Source organism: Sinocyclocheilus rhinocerous, unplaced genomic scaffold, assembly GCF_001515625.1.
Source record: "Sinocyclocheilus rhinocerous isolate Xijiao unplaced genomic scaffold, SAMN03320098_v1.1 scaffold889, whole genome shotgun sequence".
Lineage (NCBI taxonomy): Eukaryota > Metazoa > Chordata > Actinopteri > Cypriniformes > Cyprinidae > Sinocyclocheilus > Sinocyclocheilus rhinocerous.
Genome location: NW_015638024.1, coordinates 1,355,173 through 1,364,664, shown reverse-complemented (window position 1 = coordinate 1,364,664; position 9,492 = coordinate 1,355,173). Strand labels below are relative to the sequence as shown.

The 9,492-nt window shown below is 37.3% G+C and overlaps 1 protein-coding gene across 2 annotated transcripts in view; it reads left to right on the top strand.

The window, feature by feature from the left end:
- The first annotated feature begins 3,951 nt into the window (after positions 1 to 3,951).
- LOC107749433 (histone deacetylase 11-like) overlaps positions 3,952 to 9,492 on the top strand; it is a 26,833-nt gene continuing 21,292 nt past the window's right edge. The window contains exons 1-5 of one of the 2 annotated variants that reach the window (XM_016564587.1): positions 3,952 to 4,157; positions 4,620 to 4,680; positions 4,847 to 4,995; positions 5,460 to 5,560; positions 7,898 to 8,014. In XM_016564587.1, the coding sequence (XP_016420073.1) occupies positions 4,646 to 4,680; positions 4,847 to 4,995; positions 5,460 to 5,560; positions 7,898 to 8,014 (402 nt within the window). In that variant the 5' untranslated portion in view covers positions 3,952 to 4,157; positions 4,620 to 4,645. Of the gene's footprint in view, positions 4,158 to 4,617; positions 4,681 to 4,846; positions 4,996 to 5,459; positions 5,561 to 7,897; positions 8,015 to 9,492 lie in introns of those variants that run through there. The other variant, XM_016564588.1, reaches the window with a different exon arrangement.

The following is a 9,492-nucleotide window of genomic DNA, read 5'->3' as shown; positions in this document are numbered from 1 at the left end:
TTCAAAAGAAGTACCTACTAGTCAAAAGAATTACCTACTAGTATACAATTTTGGATGCAGCCACGGACTCATTCATTTTAAGCCTTTAGTTAAAAAACAGATTTATTCAGGAACAAACGGTCTTTATGAGTGAGTCATTGAATCAATTACTCAACCACCCCACCCCCCAACTATCTGTGTTGCTTGGAGACGCACGTTGGTTAATTCTGATTTGTATTTGGGAAATTAACTGATTCATTCAAAAACTCAGAAGCCCTCAGAAACGTACTGTCCTTATGAGTGAGCCATTAAATCATTAATTCAACCGATTCATTCAAAACAATGAATCATTCAGGAATGCCACTATCTGTTGCTTGGAGACACCAAACAGTTAATTCTGTTTTGGCTTTGTTTAGAACTATTTTGTTAATCAACACAATATCACACTCATCATGCTTTATTCTGAATATCAGCATGGACAAACATTTGTTTGTGTGTAATTTCCATTTTTCCTCATATATATATATATATATATATATATATATATATATATACATATACTACTTTGTCACAGTATCTTTGGACATGTTCTAGCAAATAACATTTAGAATCTGTCTTTGAATATTTTTGGGAACCTTTCACCCCTCAATGTCTGTGGTTGACATATAACAGACTCTTTCAAAACGCCAAAAAAGCATGGCAAATCCCAACTGCTGTTTAGTATGTTTACTTAAGGATCATGTTGTCACTGTTGACCTTGGGGAGGATTTGACTGCAGATGGCTGAGTTTTCTGTCTAAAATCTCATGATCCCCTTCAGTATTGCTCAACATAAATCAAAGTGTTCCTTCACTCGGCAGAGAGATAGTACTTTTACTTAAAGATGGGGTCAAGCCCACCGAGCATAGCTTCCTTGCTCCAGAATGTGATGAAAATGCAAATCTCAGTTTTTAATTATGTATACGGGTAACATATTTAAAACTAGCATATTTGACATAGTATCCTCAATTCATACATTAAACGAATCCCAAAGAGTCTTCCATAAACTTTTCAAAATAATATATTTAGCATAGCTGAATCCAGTGCATAATAGAGAAAATAAAGCTACTGTAGCATAACATGGTCTAAAATAATTAGCACCTTTATATGACATCATCAGAAGATAATTACTTCCTCAAGCCTCTAGGGACCCCAGTTTATTTTTGTAGTATCCATTTGTATATTCTACAAACGGCAGCAAAAACTAGTTAATTATTCCCTGGCTGTCCTTAGCAAACAAAGCCTCAGTGCCTTAAAACAAAGAACAGGGTCTGTTAACCAACCATAAATTGTTAAAACCTGGATTATTTTATGTTTTGCTGAGGCAAAACTATTCAAGGTCAAACTAACTCGTACCATACGGCTGTGCTGAAATGTTATAGTTTTATCCTGACAGGCCTTTCTAGAATGGCAATCAGATAAAGTTAGCTGATTTTTAACTCTTTAGCTGTCAGATTGTGGAGTACAATGATCTAATCAGGAGTCTGAGACTAAGGATCATTCTCAGTCCAGTGCCATCATATTCCTGTACGGGAAGACGTTCCTTTATCTTCCTCCTATCCCTGGTGCATTCAAACCCTACATTTTAAACAGAGCCATTTATCATACAACTCTGTCACAAAGAGCTTCCAGACAGAACCTGGAGAACAAATGATTCATATTCTATGCAATGCATTGATGGCAACCTTTGATGTTTATGTCGCCTCATAGATGAATTACACCAGCCCTCGGTATGAGAGCTATTCCCTACTTCTTTGAAAGATCTTAAAATGGGCAGAGTTCACACCCACGAACTTATTACTTTTTTTTGGTCAACCTTTAGAAGTATCTCAGTGTGAGGCTCCTGGAGGAAAGGTATACAGCAGCAGTATCTCAGAAAACAACATGAGTGATCCTATGGAACGGCATGTCCACACCTTTGCAGTCAACAAAGGAGCACAAAGCCTGGAACATCCACTGTAAGAACCAAGCTGCTGATGATAACATGGACAGTTGCTGTCTTCTCTCTTTGACTGTCGTCATGGAAACTGATCAACCGGGTACCGGAGGCCAGGTGAAGTGTCTGCTTGCCTCCAGCAAGCCATCTGAAAAATGACAGAGCGCAACAGATGTTTTACAATCATCCTTCTCTGACAAATGCTCTAGTTAGATATCAAAAGATAATTAATTATAATAATTAGAAGTAGACTTTGCTTAAGCTGATTGATTTTCAACCTTCCATCTGCTAAAATGTGTAATAAATGGGTATAACAATGGATCACTTTAAATTAATGACTATAATTTTTCATGAAGTTTCTCGTGGATTGTTTCTTGAATGTATTATCCTAGAATTGGTCTGTCTTTCAGAGGAACAGAAAGAAAATTAAATTTGATGTGCCAGGTTTGACATCATGGATACTAAAATGACAGTTTAAAATGCATACTAAAATTGGTTCTTGTGTGTCATTACTAAATGCAACATGTCAGCGCAGGCTCCACCCAATTCAAATGGAATCAAAAGTCTCAAAATATTAACTATTTTTATTGTTCTTTGTGTTGTTCTCTGTCCGTTCGCCGCGGGGCCCGGTGCGGCCGCACCAGTTGCACCCCCATAAGTACGGCCCTGACTGAGAGTCACTCAGTCTCAAGGACTTTTATTCTGGCCTCCATGCACAATGTAAAAAATTTGCATATTTGAATGACTCATCAAACTCTTTCTAAGGTGAGGCAGAGAGTGAGACAGAATTATTTGAGAGACTAAACAGGATGTCTCACATAACCAACATAACTGTTTGATGGGGGCAGAAATGTGCAGCTTTAGAGACAAATGCAGATGAATCAGGCTGCATTATGAAGGGGTCATGAGTGTATAAATTAAATTCACCTAAGGTCCGGGTCAGTTTTCATTGCAGAGGTGGAGATATTTCTATACTCTCTGTTTCTTTAAATAAAAAACAGGCAAGTCTGAAGTCTCAATTTATGCAAAAATATTTCATTATAGAAAGAAGCTACTCAGGCCATGCCATAGGCTGCCTCAGCTTCAAAGAACAGCCACAGTGAGACTGTACTTTGTGGGGAGTGCAAAGACCCATTACATTACATGCTAGCAGTGGGAGTCTTTAGATTACCAAAGCCTGTGAAGGAATTAGAATACTGATAAAACTGCTAGCAATGAGGGCAGGGACGCACACATTGCCGTCTATTCTCTTTTATCTATTGTACTCACATACGTAATGGCTGGATGACGGTTTTTACTCACGGGTTACTCTGAGCTGGAAGAAAACAGCTAGTGAGTAAGAGATACAGCTTCACTTCTCACATATCTGTGACTGGGGTGATGACGTCATTATTGCACAAGTGCTACACGCACAGATATTTTTAGTAACTACAACTCTGGGGACAGCAGCTAGGGGACATTTACCCTATGAAATAAATGAGGTGAAGTACAAGTTTCATCTCTCATAAATTATTGGAATTATGCTTATGTGCACCAATGCAAATGCATAGATTAAAAATGAGACTATTTGTTTTTCCTGACAGGTTCTTTCTAAATAACAACATCACATTTTGTTGTCCTCAGCTGGATTGGCTCAGAGATCCTCAGCTGGAGGGTTGCAGGTCTATTCTGAGAAAAAAAAAATAGTTGCAACTAAAAGTGCAACTAAGCATTAAATAGTCTTGTAAGAAGGAGAAAGCACTTTCCATGTCTTGTTGTTGATGTGAGCTGTTCAAAGGTCAAATTCCTCTGTCATGAAACTATATAATTATTCTAATAGGATTAATATTCAATGCTGTCTTACATGATCTTTTACTTTTAATTATTATTATTAATGGATTATATAAAATTGTGAATTCATTTTGTCCGTATTCGTCTCATTTTAACTCTTATAAAATCTAATTTTAGAAATGTCAGAGTTCAGCATTGTTGTCAGTATGACGTAGTAAGGGACGCGTGCGTAAGGAGCGCAGCTGCCCTTCAGGAAGGGAAGAACTACAAGCAGACGATTTAAACGTGCGCACAATCCTCTTGTCTGCAAATGTTTAAGAGAAACAACATTATTCATTAAAAGGATTGATGCAAGTGTTCTGTTACTAATAAAAAACGCTTAGACGACGAATAAGTTCACCGTAGAAATAAGAGAAATATAAAATGGCTGGCAGGTGAGTCGTGCCGATTTCACATTTACAGCGATTTTTTTTCCAAGCAAGTCAAAAAGAAATTGCCTTTGTAAAGATGGGTCCGGTTGTATCTTTCAACGAGTATTTGACACGTCGCTTTAGGTCAAAGTTGTTTATCCGGAGACTTTGGGAAGGATATTCTAAAGCGAAAATATTTTCTGCTCAGTTGCGTCTTCCAAATTCCTAGCGCGCCTGCGCAAGACAGGCAAGGCATTCTGGGATGTGTAGTTTTTGTCATTGAGAACTTCAGGGATAAGCTTGATACTAAAAACAAAACAAAACGATGTATGTTATTAGAAACAATAATATTATTATTGCCATTATAATACATCTGTATATGAATGACAACTATAAAACACAGCAAATACAGAGTCCTTACAGAAAAGCAATGCCACACAAATAGTGACTATTTTGCACTAATGTTGTTTTTTGATGTCTTTCAAGCTGAAAATTGATATGCTGTGGCCACAATGTCAAAAAAAGAAGATCTGAGAGGAAAGAAAGGGTACGTATTGTTTTCAAAACATTTCACAGCAGACACATGCTGTATTTTTTTCCACATTAGTAATGTAATATAACGTACATTAAAATTTTTAAACAATAATTTAATACACTCTCTTATATGCTGCACATGAGCATGATTATAACATTACATATTCATCTTTCTACAGTTTTCACCAAACTGAACTTTACGCAGAGGTCCCTTCGACATGCCTGCCTATTGTCTATTCCCCAGAGTACAACATCACCTTCATGGGTCTGGAAAAGCTGCATCCCTTTGATGCTGGCAAATGGGGCAAGGTCATTCGCTTCTTGAAAGGTGTGCAGCAGCACTGCAGGTGCAGTTTGCCATACAGGCACTCTGCCCAGTGTGTAAGGTGATCTATGAAATACAATACAAATGAATGGAGGAATCAAAGAGCTGTACAGGAATGGAGGGTGGGGGGAGGTGGAGGGATGTAGAGAAGGATAGAGAGAGGAGCAATCAGTGAGGCAGAGATAATGAGGGAAGCTGAACTCCCTTCGGGAACAGGAGCAAGAGGATGTTGGCTTCTCAGCTGCTGCTGCAAGGTCAGGGGCAAAGTGTAACTCTGGCAGCTTCAGATAAACTAGTCAGCGGTGCAAGCTCTTTTTCCTCATTAGTTCACTTAATGGTACAGAACGTCTACAGTTCATAGAAAATTTGCTGAGCTTCCACGGCTCACCATGTATTTTTATTCGACTGTCAGATATTCGTGTTCACATTCATTGTTGCTTTCATATGATACATTGATTTGTTTCCAGAGGAACAGTTCATCACCGATGAGGTTATTGTTCTAGCCCGGGAAGCCAGCGAGGCGGATCTTCTTGTGGTTCACACTACGCGTTACCTGAACAGACTCAAGGTAGAGATGCAGTGTCTGCTGTGCCCATCCACTGTGTTATCACTTCTTTTCCTGGCACCCATAATTCCATATACTGATGGCAAAAGGTTACTATAAGCAATACAAATGGCCAATTATAAAAGCAGCATTCTGATTTTCTGATTGGTTTGTACTTTACCTCAAACTGGCTTGCAATAAACTGCAAATGTACTTACTGTAGACCTTCTATGAGATCAATGCCAAAAGAAGAATCAATTTTAATCTATCATTGCCCCATTGTGACTGTAAAGTAGGACATTTCCTACTTTATCAAAAAGACATCTAGACTTCTCATTTCATCTCACCAGCAATGAGCCAGTGACCCACAGAGGAAGTGTACAATAGCAAATTGCACTGGATTACTCAGAGAAGGCCTTTATTTCAATCCAAATCAATCAGTTCACAGTCTTCTGCAAAGATTGCAGTCTTCCAAGAGGCTCTAACACACCCATTAGTCAGCTGCCCCATCGTGCAGCCTGCACAGTCAGGACAGTTTAAAGGAGCAGTTCACACATAAATTAAAATTCTGTCATTATTTACTCATCCTCGTGTTTTTCCAGAACCGTGAGCTGTATAATCAACTTTACCAAAAACTGCTCTGTGAAGTACAAATACCGAAGTAAATTAAATAGTTTCTTGTGTAGAACTCCTATAACATCAATGTATGAAATGATTTTAAAATTATATAAACTAAAATATGCAAGTCATAGACTTACGATGAAAGAGCATCAAAAAGTCATAAGTCCTATTGAATGATTAATTTTGATTCATGAACAAATGACTCTGTGAGCCAATGATTTTATTGGCTCATAGAGTCATTTGTTCATAAATCAAATTACACTAGTTATACTGTATGTTTTTGAGTCACTAAAAAGGACCAACTCATTTATTTGTGAATCAGATTATGCTGTTTCTTTTGATTCACTGAAAAGTACCACTTTAAAAGAGTCATTTTTTTTGTGAATTGAGCCTTATGCTGTGATTCACTAAAAAGAACCAACTCAGAAGAGTCATGGGGTCGTGAATCGGACTACACTGATTATGCTGTGCTTTGATTCACTAAAGAAGAAGTCATTTGTTTGTGAAATCTACAACAGTTGAACTGTCTGTCACTGTGTGTGACTGCTTGCACAGACACTATTGGAAGAGAGCTGAACTGGATGATGACATCACTAAATCATCAATGAAATGACTTTAGCTGGAAAAATGACTGTTATTGTTCTCTTGCATTATTGACAAACTATTTTCCTGTTTGACACTGTAAAGCTGCTTTGACACAATCAGTATTGTATAAAGCGCTATATAAATAAAATAAAGGTGACTGTGTGTGAGCTGTGAGGACAAAAGAAAAATCTGCTCTCTTGCTGTTTTGCGGCATATAGCCCTTTTTATCGTATCAAAGTCAGTTGACTTATTTTTGCTTTGGTGCCGTTTATTCAGTACAGACATGTTGCCGCTGAAAAGCGATATGGGAATCCTGCCATAGAATCGAGTTTGCTCGAATAAAGATCTTGATTAATCAGAAAATCTATATTTTTTACCCAGACCTAGCATGAATGAATGGCATAATACATTATGGCATTTTCAGATGTGGTCAGCTGTGCAAGAGAACTGATGATTCTTCAAAATTTCTCATTTTGTGTTCATGGAAATTGATGTAGAATCACATGAGGGTGAGTAAATAAATGACAGTTTTAATTTGGGGGAGAGCTTATTCTATTCAATTAAGCATTCGATTTCCCAAATTATCGATATGTGAATCTATATTTGTTGATGCATGTGTTGCTTCAGTTGTCACTTATACTGTAGCTGAGTCTCGCTGCTCTCTGCTCACTTATGAAGTGCAACTACTTCGTCACCCTTTAAATCGGCTCTGTGTATGTATTCTCTCTTTCCCTTAATGCATGCAGAACGCTATCTTGGAGGGCTCCAGAGAGGTATCTGAGTTCTACTATGACCGAATCTTTTGTACTTTCTTCACACTTTTCTCTCTGTAATATGCATTAGCACAGTCTATTTATCCTGCTTTAACATTTTGCCACCAGTTTGCATTTCCACTAAATTACCCCATGTATCAAATATTTTTCACTCCCAGAGCAAGATTGGAAACCCGATTTATTGTACAACTCGCCATCATCCTCTCTATAGATTTCTGTTTTGATTTCTGATATTTAGAGCATGGACTTTTTTTTTTATTTGTCACAATATCCAAGTAGAAATTGTCACAATATTTGTTCATTGTAATTTAGAAGTCATAGTAATTTAGACCCAGAGAAGCATGAACCTTGAAAAATGTGCATGTGATTTCTTCCCTCTCAGTGGTCGCTGGTGGTTGCCACCATCACAGAAATCCCACCTCTCCTGTTCCTGCCCAACTTCCTGGTACAGCGCAAAGTTCTAAAACCTTTGAGAACACAAACGGGAGGAACCATTATGGTAGGTTTCAAATATCCATTTTACCCAGAAATGTATATATGGAGATTAAAACATGCACAATTTATGAATTCATACTGAACTCTTTTGTACAGTACAGTGGAATGGCATGTGGATTCAGATTTATTGAACAGTTTCATATCATAATCCAGCACTATTATCATGTCCTATGAGATCCGTAACAAATACTGTATTTCTTCTAATCTTTTTTTTTTTTTTACCTCTAGTCTATAAAATCCTAAAGGAAAGTGTACATTATTCCATTTGGAATTTCTCTCATTAAAATTAATCTTAAAGAATTCTAATGACAATTTTATTTATCCCAATTTACAATCTGGCAACAAGAATCATCCTAACATAATATAAAACACAAGTGAGATGTTTTGGAACCTCTTGCACATCTGGGCGGTCAAAGGCAAGTGCTTAGAACATAGTCAATACAGTGTGAAAAAATTGAAAAAGTCCTGCACACTGGAGTTGCAAATATTCATTAGAGGTCTTTTATCGAAATGAGATTTTTAGTAAATTCAGGCATATGTCTGAAAAGGTCCTTGAAAAAAATTGTGGCTTTATAATAAAGACTTTCAAGTTACAACTGTGAGACCTTTTCTATTTTAATAGAAAACATAGTTCCCAGTGAGACTACTATGATCAGCAAAAGGATAAAATTCACCTGTAGGGCATCAAAAGGAATAAAAAAATCTTTCAGGATTTTAAAGTTTTATAGCTGCCCAAGTAATTTCCTTTTATTGTTCAGCAGCAAGACATTTTATCAATACAATACAAATAGGGTTCTGATAGATTACACATCTTTACATAAAGAATAAAAAGTCAAAAGAAAATCCTTCAGTTTATCCAGTAGTGTCTCATGTGTTCCTGTAGGTCTTAAGATTGTACAAGCTCTAACAGGGTTTTATTCAGCAGCAGTTTTCAAGCAAGTAGCACAGAAAAATTTTAAAGGTGACATATCATGAAAATCTGACTTTTCTAGGTTTTAAGTGCTATAATCAGGTCCCCGGTGCATCTACCAACCAAGGCAACGTGAAAAAGATTAACCCAGTAACTTTGTTTTGGTAAGCCTTTTTCTGCAAGCGTCTGAAAAAACAAAGTATCTGATTTCGCTCCCCTAGTGACGTTGCAAAAGGATCTCATTATAATATTACCGCCCCTTAATCTGTAAGTTTACACCCACGGAGCCGTCATTTTGATTTCGCAAGCGACATCGGTTTACCAGCTCTAATGCCACAGCGAAAGTTTGAGCAAAACATGCTAACTGTTCTGTCTTTGGCTGCACTGACGAGCACAGAACACTATTTAGAGTCCCAGCCTCAGAGACAAGAGAGCAGTGGATTTATTGATTTATTTACTGTATATTGCTGCTGCCACACAGATCTAAAATAAACATGCGATTTATTTCCCAGCTGTTTACCTTCACAGACATAACCGACTGTTTTTGTAACTTGTGTGTTTTTAACGTAAAC